Consider the following 17,118-nt stretch of genomic DNA (forward strand, 5'->3'; position numbering starts at 1 on the left):
ATTATTAAAATTATGCACGTAAGGATAACTCATGAGTTTTTTTTTGTTGATTAAATGATATTATGTCCAAATTTATTTAAGGATATTTCATTAAGGTAACTGAAAAAAGCAAACAATAAAATAGGAAGTTTAAATTCATTTAAGCATATTTCATTTATGTAACTGAAAAGACAAGTAATAAATTAGACAGTTTTATTCGTTTTAGGATATTTCATAAATGCAACTGAAAAAGACAAACAAAAAAATAGAGAGTTTAATTAATGAAGTAAGAACATTTTCAAATGGGTACTTCTCTTTTAATAATATAGATTATTAATTAACAATATACAACTATGTAAAATAACTAAGAGACATAGCAAAGAAGTAAAAAACTGTACCAGGAAGAGACAAATAACTTTATCAGGAGGACATACACCTGAAAAGATCTGAGAGATTGGTTTGACAGTAGTGAATCGCAAAAGAATCGGGTCTTACTCTTGATAAAGAGAAAATGTAGACTTTTCAAATAGATATTTTTGAAGAGTTAAGAAAAAACAATGCGTTCCATTTGCTTTTCTTTTATATAGAGCCTCATTGTTAATGAGCTAACGTTAAACACGTGCAGATTAATATAATTATAGCTTACCCCATTTAGATCAATACAATATAAATTGTTAAATAAACTCCTAAAGCCAATTATTTAATCTAATTTACATTTGGTTACTTTATTTTAAATATCTTAAATATTGACATTTTTTTTTTTTTTAGCAGGAGGTTCAAAGGCGATCCGTAATCCGCACGTAGTTTCCGTTTGCCCATAGGCCCGTAATCCGCACGTGGTTTCCGATTGCCAACCATCTAATTCCCTTGGCCCGGAACCAGCCGGCACTAATACCCATTACCCAAGGACCCGGCACCAACGCCGCGTTAATTTTAAACTTGGGATGAGCGTAAAGCATTCCGTGGCCACAGGGGGTATTCGAACTCGGATCCGTATCGGTTGTGGTAACTGCCTCAAGACCACTAGCCCACCACCCCGTGGTTTAAAATAAATATTGACATTGTTAGTATAAATGTATAATGATGGTTTATAAATTTATGATTTTGAGATAGTATACCATTTTTAGTATTGTTTAGTTAATGATAATTTTAAAAATCATTCTCACACTCTTAACTGATTTCAATTAGATTATACATATTGAAAGTCTTTTCATTATTCTCATTGGTTAACAAAACATCACTATAATACAAACAATATAATTGTCACATATATTTAATTCGTTAGATCACCAATTTTGTCGATAAAAAATTAACGTTCTGAAAACTAAAATCTAATATAATTTTCAACGAAAATAATCATGTGCTTTTAAAGCGCGGATCAAAATCTAGTCAATACTATTAAAACAGAATGTCATTTTTTGAGGTGTCCTTCTGTTTCAACAACATTTACAGATTCCTGCCACTGGAATATTTAAAACCTATGATTTTTATTTATAATATATTCCACGATTTTCCTTATAATGCAACACCTTTAAAAAAAAAAAATCTTTCCCCTTTTAATGTAACTAAACATTTATAACCGATCACATTATATATGCAATCAAAACTGTACATATAATTAAAACCAACAGGATAATTTCTTGAATACACTTATTTTCATTGGTTAAAAAATAAATGTACCAATTTTTTTATGAAACTTAAATCATCATGTTCCATCAACCCTCATGTTTCAACATTTAAGGTTTTACCATAATTATTTAATACGAGCCTAAGAATTTACTAACTAAACAAACCCTAAACTATACAAACTCTAAACCCTTAAATATAATAAACGTTAATTAATTTAACATATGATTCTACACATAATATAAAGCTAACTATAATGAAAGCTAAAACTATTTAAAATATGATTATACACAGAATATTAAGCTTATAATTGTTTCCAATTTATGAAATATTTGTCAAGCTTACAATTTTTGAAGTTTACAATAGATATTAGATTTACTAATAATTGATTATTAGAATCGTTGTAATCTCCAATTATATACTGAGTATATTCCTAACCCAATCCCGTTGTAATAGCTTTCATAATCGTTGTAATCTCCAATAATAAATTCAATATTATTTAGCTGAATATTTTTAAAATATTGCTTTCTCAAACTTGATCAACAAGCAATATCATTTAGCCCAACGAAACATAACGATTGCTAGATACGCTCCTAAATATATGGCATTTTTTATTATTCTTAATCTATTATTTAATTCTTGAAAATAGTTTTAGGCAACAATCATGATCAAATATGCCATATAAATATAGTTAATATTGTTTTCCAAATTATGGTCACCGAATATACTCATTTTACAAAATCATATCCGGAAAAATTGATACAAGTAAATACAAACTATGTTTTGATTCACAAAATCTACCAAGTTTCAAATTTAGAATATTTTAAAATATGCTACACGTTATTTCCTAAACTTACCTATACACCTAAAATTCTTCATATTATAAATATGAAACCTTCGACACTCTTATGAAACAATTTTTTTCTAAACCCTTTTGACCTTACGATTTTTACCTTACGGATTCTACTATATAAATCGGGATGGTTGGCTCATGTAAAAGTGCTACACTCTTGGAAACACAACACTAACTTATCAGGCGAAACCATGGAGTTCATCCTAGCCGATGAGAATGTAAGTGTTTTTACTAACAACCTATATATTTCTGAAAACAATCTTTATCAACTCATATATTTTATGCTGTATTCATTTTTACTAACATAACTTTTGTATTGGTATATGGAACATGTAGAAGGGTCACAAAATCCATCCCTCATTCAAGAAGACATACCTAAAGAGTTAAGGAAGGCTTCTTCCGGTTGTAGCATGGATAAACATCTAGAATTTTAACCTGAGTACTGCACCAGAAATGTATCGGTCAACAAATCATACATACAAGATGGGGGTTTGCAGAAAAATTTAAGAACTCGTGAGTCATTCTACATTTAGTTTGATTTTAAATATCAGTGGTTTAACTAATCTTTTATATATTTAAATTCAGATTCAATGATGAGGAAAGAGCGATTACATTGTTTGAAACCAATGAAGAAAATCTTGAAAAAGATTGCAATAAGCTTGAGCAATCAGAGAAGAGTTAAGCGTGATAAATGGTTACTCAGTTTTTTTTTTTTTTTTTAACTCTGATAATGTATATAAAGGAAAGGAAACAAACACTACCATCGTTCAGACTCAAAAGAACAAAGACTGTTCCTCACCAAAACACGTAATGGTTATTCAGTTTGTTATAGTCAATTATTTATTTGCAATATTTTATTTAATTGTATAAATATCCAATTTACTGATTATGTTTTACTAAAGTAGTACTAATATAGTTCTGCTGTGAATAATACATTACCTTTTGTTTTTGTTTTTGGAGAAATTTCATCATTTTACTTATTTTTCACATTCGGATGCGGGGCATGCAGCACGGAGATGGTCCTGCTAAAGCCACATAATATATCAGAAAGTCTAATACACTGGTTGCTCAAAAAAAAGAGTCTAATACACTGAAAGATTTTTACGATTGTATCAACAAAATTATCTTCTATGGTGGTAGTAATGCTTCACTTTTAATTATTTCCTATCAGGCAGGCGAAGAAGACAACCAATGATCTTTATTCCTTCAAACACCTAAAACATGTAAATAAAAAAAGTTACAGAATATTGTGTTCCTTAATCACAAATACAAAAGCATTCATACATCCTATTAACAAATGATAAATTGGAGGTTTATAAGAATCATTAGGAGTTTGTTATTTTCGTAGCAGTATAACCAATATTGACTAATTAGACGAAAGTGTAATGGTGTATTTCTTATAATATTCTCTGTTCAGCTATTTGCATCACCAATGACCTGAATACACATTTGTACTTACGGTTAAGTGACTTGTAGAAAAATCAAAATTAAGTTCCGAAACCATTGAAGTTGTTCTGAGAAGTGATGGAGAAGCTTTATTAACAGTTACCTTTGTTTGTTTCTTCAGAGGTCTTAAAGTCTCCCATCTATGATACAGATGATGTTCGTCCAGTCCGGTTCCATTCAAAATATTTCAGATCTAAGAAACTCTTCATCTGCATGTTAGGATCCGTGAAAAGAAAACCCTTTTCTGTTATGATCTGTGAACAAAGATAAAATTTTATTATTTTGTAAGTGATCGAACTAAAACAATTTAAGGTGAGCAAATGATTTATACCTTACGATTTCTTCATTTTGAAGTTGTCTTTTTTGAATATACGTGGTAGACCTTTGATTTTACCATTAATTTTTTATTTTGCAGTTATAGATTGTTCGTCGGTCAAGAGCCGTCTCTCTGGTCTTATTTTCTTTCTTCCTTTTTCTGTTTTTTTTCTTTTACTTAGATAAAGTAAATGGTCACTTTTAGATGACAGAATTGTTGTACTCAAATATATTTCATGTACTGAACCTGGAAAAGAGTACCCTAGAAATGATATACAAGCAGGTTTAGTCCCTTGGTTGTTACGGAGATTATGGAAAAATAGAAATGAATTTATGTTCAAGGGAAGAGATTTTGAGGAAATGAGTATAGTTACGAAGGCCAAAGAAGATGCAGGGGATTGGAGAGACAGGAAGCAGGGAGAATATAATGAGTCTAAGAGCAGATGAAGCAAAAACCACATCATCAATAAACAGCAAGCTGTTTGGAAACCCCCGGTGACACTGGTTGAAATGCAATACCGATGATAATCAAAGAAATACCAGTGGAGTGGGATGAATTTGTAAAAACGAAAAGGGGCAGATGATTTAGGAAGGCGCAAAGGCAGTGACGAGATTGGGATCCAGCAATGAAACGGAGGCGGAAGCTTTAAAGTGGGCAGCAAGTATGATTGCTTCATTTCAGTACAAGAATGTTGTGTTTGAAACAGACTCCCTAACCTTAACAAGAATGGGGAACGGAGATGAAGTGTGGCCTATGTTGCAGCCTACGATTGCTGTGATCCATCATTATTTGTCACAGGTTCAGAACTGGAAAATGAGTTATAATCCAAGAGGAAGGCAGCTGACAGGATAGAGAAGGAGATTTTTACATTCATGTCTAATATCCCTAAACTATACTAGTACCAAGATGGCTGGAAAATTATGTAGAAGCTGATACACTCATGTAAGAAGAACAAGTTGGCTAATGCAAGTTGATTATGAGTTTTAAAAATTCATCCTAAATATATATAACAACTACTACATATATACACAAAAACACATTACCTATTTCATACAAAAATATATGTTACAAAATATAATATTTTAAAAAGAGATAATCCCGTCCTTTTAAAGGGCGGATCAAAATCTAATAAAGATTAAAATAACTAAAATAGTTAAAGAAGTAAAAGTTACTTATATCCACAAAATTAAGTAAGACATTTCTATCACTTCATATTTTACTTCAAAATGGAGTAGAAAATGAAGCAATGAACAAAAAATTAAAAAATTACTCTAAAATATGGAGTAGGGATGGAGATGCTCTAATATAGACTTATGATTAGATTTGAGGGGTGAGATTTGAAGGCTGAATTTTAGGATTCTTTTTTAAATTAATAATTTTAAAACTAGTTCCAATTATTCGGATTTAAAAATAAATCAAAACACTTCAAAAAGATGAATATTATTTTTCAAAAATTAAGAATATTTTAATTTATTTATTTATAGTTATATATCTACAAAATAGAGATAGAAATTTTTTTTGGGGGGTAAAAGATAGAAAAGTTACTTTTCTATCATCTCTTTAAAAATTAATTTTTGTGGTCATATTCGTCTTTGTGTGATTTTTTGTCAAAAAAAAAATTAAAATTCTTTCGGAGATTTGCCTTTAAATTAACAATTAATAAAAATAAAAATGGTAATATGTTTTAAGATTTCTTAGAAGAAATGACCTTTTTCTTAGACCCGCATGGCATCCTTTCTCTGCAAAGATCACAAGCTTCAACAGACACCCTTTCTCGGCAACACATTTCAACAGACACCGTCAACATCCTTCTTTCGTGGTCAATCATCAAACGTTACCGCCGCTTTTCTATAGCACCAACAGATCCCCAATAGCTACATTACTTCAGGGTTTTGGACTGAGATTAGCATGGATTTTTGTTACTGGCATGTCTGATCAGCATATGATTCTCAAGGACAAGAAGGTACTATACCTCAGAATTCATCTAATACGCTTTCATTTGCTTCTCCTAGCTGTCCTCCTAATGGGGTGCCTCTTGAGGATCCTCATTCTCCATTGCAGCATTTCACGTGTACTGAGCTTCGAACTGTCATGATGAATATCTCTGTCTATGGAGAAATGGCATTTTATGTCATGCCTGACGAGTTCTTTAGAACTAGAGTTCTTGGCTTCTCTCTAACCAAGGAAATTTAATTGAGCTTTCATCATATGTTGTTGTATTACCCTCAACTGTCTCACCATCCTCAACAGTTTGCTCCTCGTTGCTTTTGAGATTCATCTAGTCTTTCCGGAAAGCCTTATTGGTGTTAAAACTGATCTTATTTGTCTAATGAGCTGTTTAACCAAATCTAGATCCTATTCAGGCAATTTTGCGCTCTTTCAAACTTTGTTGTTTGGATATATCAACGTCGTTTTCAACTATGAAAAGCTCTTTGGAGCTTCCGCTGCAGAAATACAAGTGAAGATTATCTTTGGGTTTCTTTACTTTGAGCAAGCCTCTCATGTTAACACCATTATTTTAGGATTTATCGTTTCACTGTACCATCGAGTATTGCCGTTGTAGTCATCTTAGTTGAAAGTATCACTCCGGTTGTAATCTTGAACTTTTTTTGAATAATATAATCCGTGCAAAAAAAACGAACATAGAAACAAAAAACACGGTTCTCAGGAAACTTATTCATTGGGGTTGTATAGTTGCGACTTGCGTGAACATCCTCTAAAGTTGGGTCCATTAATATCCGCTCGGGCAGTTAACGGGTCTTCTCTTTGAAATGCATTGCATATGGATGGGCTTGTGAAGTCAAACTACTTGCCGTTCGCGTTGAGCAAAAACGGTCGCACACCATCATATCCAATATTCTGAATTATTGTTGTGGAAGAAACGCTGAAGTAGGAATAAAGAGTTCATATATACGAACTCTCAAAAGAAGGTTTTGTATTTGCATAAACACTACAAAAGATGATAAGACCTTAAACCAAAAGCTTGCATGAAAAAGATAGATAACAAGTCATAAGTAAAGGCTTGTGAGAAAGAAAAAAAGGAAGAACAAAAACAATCTTCTACTACTACTAAAACGTTTTAACGAAACCATAAGAAAATGCAGTCATTATTTATTTCATCAACGTCCATCCACAGAAGTGAAAGAGGCAGCAAAACCAGATGGCCGAATAGGGATACTCGTCTGTGTATTATCTCTACTTCCATAAGCTGAAGACGAATATCCAGAGTCATCCATGGTTTGGCTAAGTCCCTCATTAGCTTGCCACTTCTTAACAGCTTGAGGAAGAGGCATATCATAGTCTATCCCGTAGAGGTCATCAGGATCTGCCTCAGAGGGTATCCACTGGACGGTGAGTGAAGAAAGGACGTTGACAATGTGACCCATGTCTGGTCTTTGGTAAGGCTCACGAGCACAGCAATGACCAGCAAGGTCCCAGACTTTTTGGACACTGGCTAAAGTCTCTTCGTCGAGTTCGATGTTTGGGTCTATTGCGTTCTTGAAGGCGTCTTTGTCTTTGTCTTTGCTGGCAGCTACACGACGGAACCACGTCACTAGATGCACGCTGTCTTCAGGCTGCGTCACGTCAAGAGCTTTACGACCAGTAATAAGCTCCATAAGTATGACTCCTAGGCTGAATATGTCTACCTTGGTCGTCACTCTTCCCGTCACTGCCAAAATCAAAACCATATAGCATTAGCAAAACGTTTAAAAGTATGAAACTTTACCACTTGGGTCAGTGCAAAATGATCAAAGTATGAAACTTTAACACTTGGGTCAATGCAAAACGATCAAAGTATGAAACTTTAACACTTGGATCACAGTACAAACCTGCATATTCTGGAGCAAGGTAACCAAAGGTCCCAGCGACTCTAGTCTCAATGGAGTATTTGCCTTCAGGGGCTAACCGAACCAACCCAAAGTCAGAGACTTTAGCTCTCATATCATCACCAAGAAGGATATTCGATGGCTTTAGATCCCTATGGATGAAACTCTGATGAGCAAGCGTGTGTAGATACTCCACACCTCTAGCTACATCCAACGCAACAGCCAATCTTCTAGTCCAATCAAGCGGTTTTCTCTCTTCTTCCTTCCAGTGGAACAAATGCTGGCTCAGGGTCCCCTGCGGCATGTACTCATAGACAAGAAGCTTTTCGTTACCGTCAAGACAGTATCCAAGAAGAGCAACAAGATGACGGTGACGCATTTTGGTCAAGACAGTGATCTCTGACTTAAACTCTTCAAGTCCCTTGTCACTCACAGCAGAAGGCTCCATCCTCTTCACGGCTATCATAGTTCCATCGTGAAGCTCACCTTTGTAAACTGTCCCAAACCCGCCTCTCCCGAGAATGTTCTCTTCACTGAAGTTGTTTGTCACATTCCTCAGAACCTGAATGGATATAACTAAGTTACCAGACTCAACCACATGAATGTCACTGGAAGAGCTCTCTGTCCCTCCTCCTCCTCCAACACTAGAAGCTGCAACACTGAGTTTAATAGCGTCTCCATCACCAGAGTGATCCGGATGTATCACCATGTGGCTGTTCGGACTCTGAACTTTAGCCGGTCGCGCTCTTTTCTTCGCGTAAAGACACACACCGAGCCCTACTAAACACAACACAGCAACAACACCACCAACCACAGGAACAATGATCTTGACCTTACTTGACATCTTAGAACTTCCTCCATCCCCATCAGGAGACACACCCGGTGGTGAAGGTCCGTCCTTTCCGATGTTAGGGTTACCAGTAGTCACCACATTAACACCAATCCCAAACTTCGGCACATCTCCGTAGATATTGTTGTCAGACACATCAAGCGTCTTAAGCTTAGGCAATGTGGTAAGCTCATTAGGTATACTCCCGGTGAGGTCATTATCAGAGAGATTAATAGTTTCCAACGAAGTAATCTTAGCAAAGCTAGGAGATATAGCACCGGTAAGCCCTTGTCTCCCAAGATTCACCACCGTAACGTTACTTCCAGAACAAGTTATCCCAAGCCAGCTATTACACGGATCATTCCCTTTCCAGCTCGTGGCTAGCTTCACTGGATAACCTAACGACTCGGCAACAGAGAGCAATGTGCTGACACGAGGGTCACAAGGAGTACCGGGAGTCTCCAGACAAAACCTGTTTGTATTGGTTATTACATCAACACCAACTGATTTTCCAAACTGTGGAGTAGGTCCTTGAAAGTAGTTGTTGGTTAGGTTCACAGTAGTAAGCGATTTGAGACCAGTCAAGGACGGTGGAACAACACCAGTGAGCTGATTCTCTCTTACATTGAACACACTTAGAGACTGTAAACCAGAGAGGTCAGGGATCGGACCTGAGAAAGCGTTACCTTGCAGATCAACCTCAACTAACGAAGTCATGTTCTGTAATAAAGACACGGAACCGTTTAGTTTCTGCCCGTTGAGGTACAAACTCTGCAACGAAGAAGCTCCAAAGCTAGGAGGCAGCTCTCCTTGCAACAAGTTCTGAGAAAGCTGGAGTCTCGTCAAGCTAGGAAGCGACTGAGAGCTGAAGAAATCAGGTATCTTCCCGGTGACGTTACAGCTCGTCAAAGAGAGGTTCTGAAGAGAGGTCGCTTCTTTTAGGGTTTCGGGTATCTCCCAAGGAGAGAAAGGGTTGTACTCGAGGTAAGCTGCTTGGAGAGAGGTTAGGCCTGAGAAGAGGTTCTTGGGGACAGAGTCGAAGAGGTTGTTGTGGAGGTTCAGGGTTTGTAACCGGGTTAAACCGGAGAGATCGGGGATCGGACCGGAGATTTGGTTCTGGAAGAGCTCGAGGACGGTTAGCTCGGTTAGGGTTTGGAGATTGGGAGGGAGGGTTCCGCGGATTCCTTTGTTGTTGAGTTGGATTCGAGTGACTCTGTTGCTTGCGTCGCACTGAACGGTTGGCCATTTGCAAGGGTTGGGGTTGGACCAGTCGACGCCTTTAGTGAGGTTTAGGCTCAATTTGAGGGCTTGCATAGTGGGGCCGTCGACGCTGGTTTGAGAAGATGCGAAGGTTAGTAAGGAAAGGAGGAAACAGAGGATGATACCCAGATGAGATTTCGTCATTGCGAAGGTAAAGGATGGAGCTTTTTTCTAGGGTTTTATGGTGGCATTGAGGGAGGAGAAGGAGAGGCGCTTCCTTTTTACAGAGAGAGTGGAAAGTTCAGAGATGGAATCGGCGGAGATGGAGGGAGAGAGATAATAGAGTATGGAATCATAAAAGCATAATTAAATAAATAGATTTTTATTCTTCTGGAGAGAAATGGATGAACCAGAGAAATTTAAAGATGAATTTATTCTCTTAGTTTTTTATTTTATTTTATTTTTGTTTATTTAAGTGTGGTAGGACACAGCTGGCACGCGTCGTAGTTCGGTAGTAAAACTGGATAATATCCGCTAAAAAATCTGTAATTATACAAATGAGGATTATCTACTATGTTTATGTTTAGATACACGCTAAGTTTTCAAATATCAGAATTGTGGTTGTGGAGAAGCTACAAAATCTATGATATGTTTGCAAGATAATTTAACATTAATTGTTTGTCTGAGAAAATAATTTCAGTGTAAGAATTTGTAAGAAAAAATGGTAACTACTCCATTACCTAATCTTTTATCAAAGAAAAAAAAAAAATACTCCATTACCCTTTAATCTTAGAAAGAAAGAAAAATCTACCTAGATAAGAAAATGATATGGTCTTGATTTTGTAACATTTTCTTCCATATAATATACATCTCTATGATTGTGTATTTTGGCATTTTCGGCTAACTGCTAATAACTTCGATTGTCTTTCCTGTTTTAAATATTGCGTGTAGATCTTGGATTTTTCTTCACATTGTTTCCATTTGCTTCTATAAAAAAAAATTGTTTTCCTTGTTTTCTTTTGCTTCTGTAAGAGAATATTATTTTCTTCTATTACCAATTTGTATGACAAATTAACAAACGCGTCATATATATCCCATATATATTACTCCCTCTGTTTTTTAATGTTGCATATTCTAGATTTTTCACACATTTTAATAAAACACATTAAATTTGCATATTTTTTTGTGTTTATCTTTGTTTCATAATTTTAAACCAATAACAATTCAGTAAATGCAATTAAGTTTTTTGAAATTTGCAATTAGTTAATAAAACATGTCTTGAAAATGTAAAAAATATATCTTTTTAAAACAAATTTTTTTCCTAGATTATGTAATATTAAGAAACAGAGGGAGTAATTAAAAAGTATTTGAAAAGATGTAACCCTAATTTTGTATTAATTTAAAAAGATCTTTCGTTTATGTGGCACATCTAAATGCCTTCTAAATCTTTTTTTAAGAATTCTAGAATACTTAATATAAACTATAGTTAAATCTAAGGTTGTCCCGTTTTTCCATAATTATATAACAGTAGAGAACATTATATTAACTCAAAATATAAAAAAATGTGTATTCTATTCTTAAATAAAAACTACGGAATTACCTAATATGATTTACATATATATGACAATTAATGATTATGAATAATAAAGATTTGATAACAATTTTTAAATCCTTCTTCATTTTTCTTTAATTTTATATTATTTAAAAAAATTAAACAATCACATTAACCATATAATAAAAAAATAGATTTTTTCTTATATGTTATATTTTAAAATTTTTAAAATGACTTTAAATTACAAAAATGAGAAAATCTTATATATATGTTATATTTTTTTTTAAAACAACTTTAAAACTAGATCTCGATCCGCGCAACCGCGCGGATTTTTGTTTTCATTTATTTTTATATAAATATTTTTTTTATTCTAAACTGGTATATATTATAATATATATGTGTCTATTAATTTTTAAAACATAATAAGTTTACGGTATATATTTTTCATTGAATAGATTATTTCAAACTTTCACATGTATTTGTATCTTCTTCTATATATATATTTTCGGATTATTATTTTATTATTAAAATCGTAACTATATATATAAAGATTAGTAAAATGTTATTTTATTGTAATATCCAAAGATATTGTAACATTTCACAAATTTAGAAAGTTTTTAAAAAATTAAACTTTTCGCTTCATAGATTTATATTATCGAGTAAATAAATAAACATTTAGTTTTGGTTTAATTTTTAAAATAAAGTATATAGTTTAAATTTGTTTTCATTGGTTTAAGATAGTAAAGATTAATCATTGTTAGATAATATGATTTTTGTTATTTAAAAAAAATCTTTATAATTTTAAAAGTTAACATCGACAAATATTTAAATAATTAACATATGGAGGTATAGTTTTATAATATTAAATTATATCTATTTAATTTATACTATCTATAAATCCAATGAATCATCTATTGTTTAAATCAAATTATTGATAGCCCAATAAAAATTTATATTATGCCCAAAATTTAAATGATAACATTAGAGATTAAATGCAATATGACAATCTAGGAATAGGTCTATTAGGTCCATTTTTAAAAAAATCACACATGAATCAAAGTTGTGACTTCTGTTTTAATATATAAGATACAAAAATGAGGACCCCTTATACGTTATATTTTTCTTATATGTTAGATTTTTTCTTATATGTTATATTTTGTTTTTTTTTTAAACTGACTTTAAATTACAAAAGTGTAAGTTTTTCTTAAGTATATGACTAAAAACATTAAAATGACATGTATCAATTCAATGGTTGATTTGAAAGCTTTCAAAACCATATGAAAGATAAAAGTCAAAATAATTCAACTGTGGAAACAATACTATTCACTTTTTTCAAGGATGTGTTCGATGGAAAAAATAAAGTTTTTATGTCATAATTTGTTTAATGTTCAATCCGATCAACCCATGATATATTAATTATAGTTTTGTTTCATAATTTTTAATAAAAATTGATCCGATCCATCGGAAAGAAATTATATAATAATAACAAAAAATATTGTATACGTATATATAAAATGATCAAATATATAAAAGAAATTATCGATAATATATATAAATAAACTCTTGCGTAGTTCGTATCCTAGTGTTTACTATAAAAGTCTTTTTCAAAAAAAAAAGATGATGGTAAGTCATTCAATACATGGATGGAATAATTAGGGTCAAATTAGCGGGAAAATCATATGTAACGTTTTAAAGACAGATTAAGATAAAGGGTAATATCTAGTTATTAATTTACTGTATTCATCCGTCACACGGTTTCGTGAGTAATCGTAATATTCTTTCTTTTCATTGTTTGAATAATAATAATTAAAAATGGGATAGTACATACTACATACTAATGTGTCATTTGCATGGTCTGAACTCCTTACCAAATGTTGACCAACAAGATAAATGCGATTTGTAGTCCTGACAAAAAAGAACTGTAGTGACAGAGGCCGTGAAATCCGGAGCCATGCATTGTCTTGATATTCGGCGGATTGGTATAACGGTCGTCACCGTTAACTTTTAACTTCCCATTTTGATCAGTTGACGCCCGTGTCCGGAAACTCGCCGGGCGTTACGCGTATGCTCGGGTAGCACCTAGTGCCTAATGAAAAAATCGGATATTATACGGGGATTAATCGCCGATTTATTTTAGAGTATTTCAAACCAAATACATATAATATCACTTGGCGCAGTGGTTTACGCGTCTTTGAAAAGGTCAACAACCCAAGTTCGAAGCGCAGAAGAGGTGTGTTGCGTGTTTTTAGTACTCAAGTTTAATGAAGGGTATTTATGACATTTAATAGTCGTCTTCTTCTTTATAAATTTAGGGTTTCTGCAGCATTTAGGCCGGCGGCTCTTTGATTTTACACGAGCTACACATCAAATTTCTTTGTTTTTTTGCCAATTTCATGTTTATTAGTCGATTAAAAGATGAAACGAATAAAAATTTAAGCTTCAGGAGTCCCGATTTTCTTACCGATTCACTCTGACTCGCCACGCTTGGTGGCCGATTTACGTTTTTTCGGCGATTTTACCGCCCTAGGCGGCATGTTTTAGAACATGGGTTGACGCAGTTAACCTTTATACGTTGTTCGTTTGGTGAATATACCAATGAGTAAGACTGACCAGTTTCGAAAGACTGGCCAGTTTCGCGATAATTTAGTCTATTCTCTTTTAATGGTATTGAACTAGATCTCGATCTGCGCAACCGCGCAGATTTTTGTTTTCATTTATTTTTATATAAACATTTTGTTTTCAATTTTAAATTGGTATATATTATAATATATATGTGTCTATCAATTTTTAAAACATAATAATTTTACGGTATATTTTTTTCATTGAATAGATTGTTTCAAACTTTCACATGTATTTGTATCTTCTTATATATATATATATATATTTTTGGATTATTATTTCATTATTAAAATCGTAACTATATATATAAAGATTAGTAAAATATTGTTATATTGTCATATTGTAACATTTCACAAATTTTGAATTTTTTTAAAAAATTAAGCTTTTCGCTTCATAGATTTATATTATCGAGTAAATAATTAAACATTTAGTTTTTGTTTAATTTTAAAAATAAACTATATAGTTTAAAATTTATTTTCATTGGTTTAAGGCAGTAAATATTAATCATTGTTAGATAATATGATTTTTGTTATTTAAAAAAAAAAATCTTTATAATTTTAATAGTTAACATCGACAAATATTTAAATAATTAACATATGGAGGTATAATATTACAACATTAAATTATATCTATTTAATTTATACTATCTATAAATCTCATGAATCATCTATTGTTTAAATCTAATTATTGATAGCTCAATAAAAATTTCTGGTATGCCCAAAATTTAAATGATAAGATCAGAGATTAAATGTAACATGAATTTTTAGGAATAAGTTCATTATGTCCATTTTTTAAAAAATCACAAAAATCACACATGAATCAAGGTTGTGACTTCTGTTTTAATATATAACTAGAGCTCGACCCGCCCGACCGGACGGGTGTTTTTTTTGTTTACTAACTAAATATTTTTTACACCATTATATAATATATAAAATTATAATAAAATGGTGACAAAAATACATCACATAATAAATATATGGCTGTTACAAATTCCACTAATAGTAAAAGTAAAATGATTTATATAACTGTAAATGCAAATATCACGCGAATATTTGTTTTTATTTAACCGATATCATTTTTATTTACCCGATATCGAGTTGGCTAGTGGTAAAGGAAATGATAGTAGCCTTTCATTGGTCGGGTTTGATACGCGTTGGAAAAAATTATTTACAACATTTGGGTTCCCAATAAAAAAGAGAAACCACTTTTCATTTTTTAGGAATATACTTTTGTTTTCTATAAATAATATAATATTTATTTATTTTTCACGTATTATACGCATAATAATTAAAATATATATTTTAGTTTATTTTTAGTTTATGTGTGTGTTTTCCATAAACTAACATATATATGCGAAAATAATATTTGAGATGTTTTGATAGGTTTTTTGGTCATAAATGATAATTATATTTAAATTTTCAACCCGTTATATAAGTAGTCTTAATTTTTAATTTCTCAACCCGATATATAAATATTTGTCATGCATTTTTAGTAAAATATTTATATTATACTTATTAAAATGAGTAATTTGTTAGAATGAGTAATTGCATTTCTTGTATTTATATTATTATCAAATTAATTTTATTTTAACTTATTGACTTTAACATTTTATTATATGTAGGATTTTTATTTTATATGAACTTTTTTTTTCTTTTTTTAGAACATTTTTATCTTGTCTAAATGTTTTTCTTTACATACCAAACTTGAAGAATATTCTTTTGAAACTTTCCTTATTACAAGTTTCTCATAAGAAAAATCTTAGGTGTTTTTAATTTTTTTAATACTAATACTTAAATGTACATGTTATTGCCAAATCTAATATTTCAAATCCTTACTAAAGAAAAATAATTTAAGGTAAAATTCAATTGAACATAATTAATATCATACATAATTTAAAAATAATTTTCTAATAGCATTTTAGTTATATATATCTAAAATAATATCGTCAATTAAATAGATTTGCCAAATTGGTTATCTGAAAATTTAATTAGGTACAAATTTAGAATTATCATTTAAAATTGATATTTTTAAATATGTTTTCATTATTAAGTTTTTATTCCCAAATACGGCATATCTTTTAATTTTTTTAAATATTGTTAATTGATTTCATTAACAATAAAATTTTGAAAAATATAATAAACATTATTTAATAGAGGATAATACCCACAAATTTATGGAAAGAGGTTTTCTGCTTTACATATTAATGTTTATAGTATTAATGTGCATTAAGTGTAATATTTATTATGAATTTGTTGTGAAATAGATTTAGAAAACAAATTAATTTAGATTTAATTTATTAATTACTTCAATGGCATTGTATTGTAATTAAGTTGTAAGTCTTAGGGTTATTTCTTATTTGTACTTCTGTTTTAATAAAGTAGATGTTTATAGTATTAATGTGCATTAAGTGTAATATTTATTATGAATTTGTTGTGAAATAGATTTAGAAAACAAATTAATTTAGATTTAATTTATTAATTACTTCAATGGCATTGTATTGTAATTAAGTTGTAAGTCTTAGGGTTATTTCTTATTTGTACTTCTGTTTTAATAAAGTAGATATGTCTTTTGTATTGTGTTCACTGATACAAAAAAACTATACGACATTAAAAGTATTAAAAACTGCATTTTTTTTGGTCAGCTACTATTAAAAACTGCATTTAAAATTAAGTATTGAAGTTCGACTATAAACGTTTAAGATATAGAGTATCTCATATAGTATTATCGTAGATAGTTGAAAGTTGAAAGTAGTTGAGAGTAAGTGGGTAAGGATAATATCATTGCATCATACGCACCAACCATGTACGTATTTTGTTTAAAACATACTTTTATTTCACGAAATGTAGGTGGGACACATTTTTATGTCTGAAA

General features: G+C 31.4%; 1 protein-coding gene and 1 long non-coding RNA gene across 2 annotated transcripts; one reads left to right on the forward strand and one right to left on the reverse strand.

Moving 5' to 3' along the window:
- Positions 1-2,501: 2,501 nt before the first annotated feature.
- On the forward strand, positions 2,502-3,175 carry LOC106326357. The gene is made up of 3 exons (XR_001267207.1): positions 2,502-2,676; positions 2,795-2,971; positions 3,044-3,175. It is a non-coding gene; the product is annotated as an uncharacterized LOC106326357 (long non-coding RNA).
- Positions 3,176-7,166: 3,991 nt separating this feature from the next.
- LOC106327105 (receptor-like kinase TMK3) lies at positions 7,167-10,468 on the reverse strand. The gene is made up of 2 exons (XM_013765142.1): positions 8,051-10,468; positions 7,167-7,890 (listed from the first exon to the last, which is right to left on the reverse strand). The coding sequence occupies exons 1-2, from the start codon at positions 10,278-10,280 to the stop codon at positions 7,340-7,342; spliced, it is 2,781 nt and encodes a 926-aa protein (XP_013620596.1). The 5' UTR covers positions 10,281-10,468; the 3' UTR covers positions 7,167-7,339.
- Positions 10,469-17,118: the final 6,650 nt, after the last annotated feature.

This window comes from Brassica oleracea, chromosome C2, assembly GCF_000695525.1.
Source record: "Brassica oleracea var. oleracea cultivar TO1000 chromosome C2, BOL, whole genome shotgun sequence".
In the NCBI taxonomy this organism is placed as follows: domain Eukaryota; kingdom Viridiplantae; phylum Streptophyta; class Magnoliopsida; order Brassicales; family Brassicaceae; genus Brassica; species Brassica oleracea.

Excerpts from the sequence above, each read along its gene's own strand:
- LOC106327105 (XM_013765142.1), bottom strand. The coding sequence starts at position 10,280 with ATGACGAAATCTCATCTGGGTATCATCCTCTGTTTCCTCCTTTCCTTA. Across the intron at positions 7,891-8,050 it reads CCTTGCTCCAGAATATGCAG|TGACGGGAAGAGTGACGACC; the intron begins GTTTGTACTGTG and ends TGATTTTGGCAG.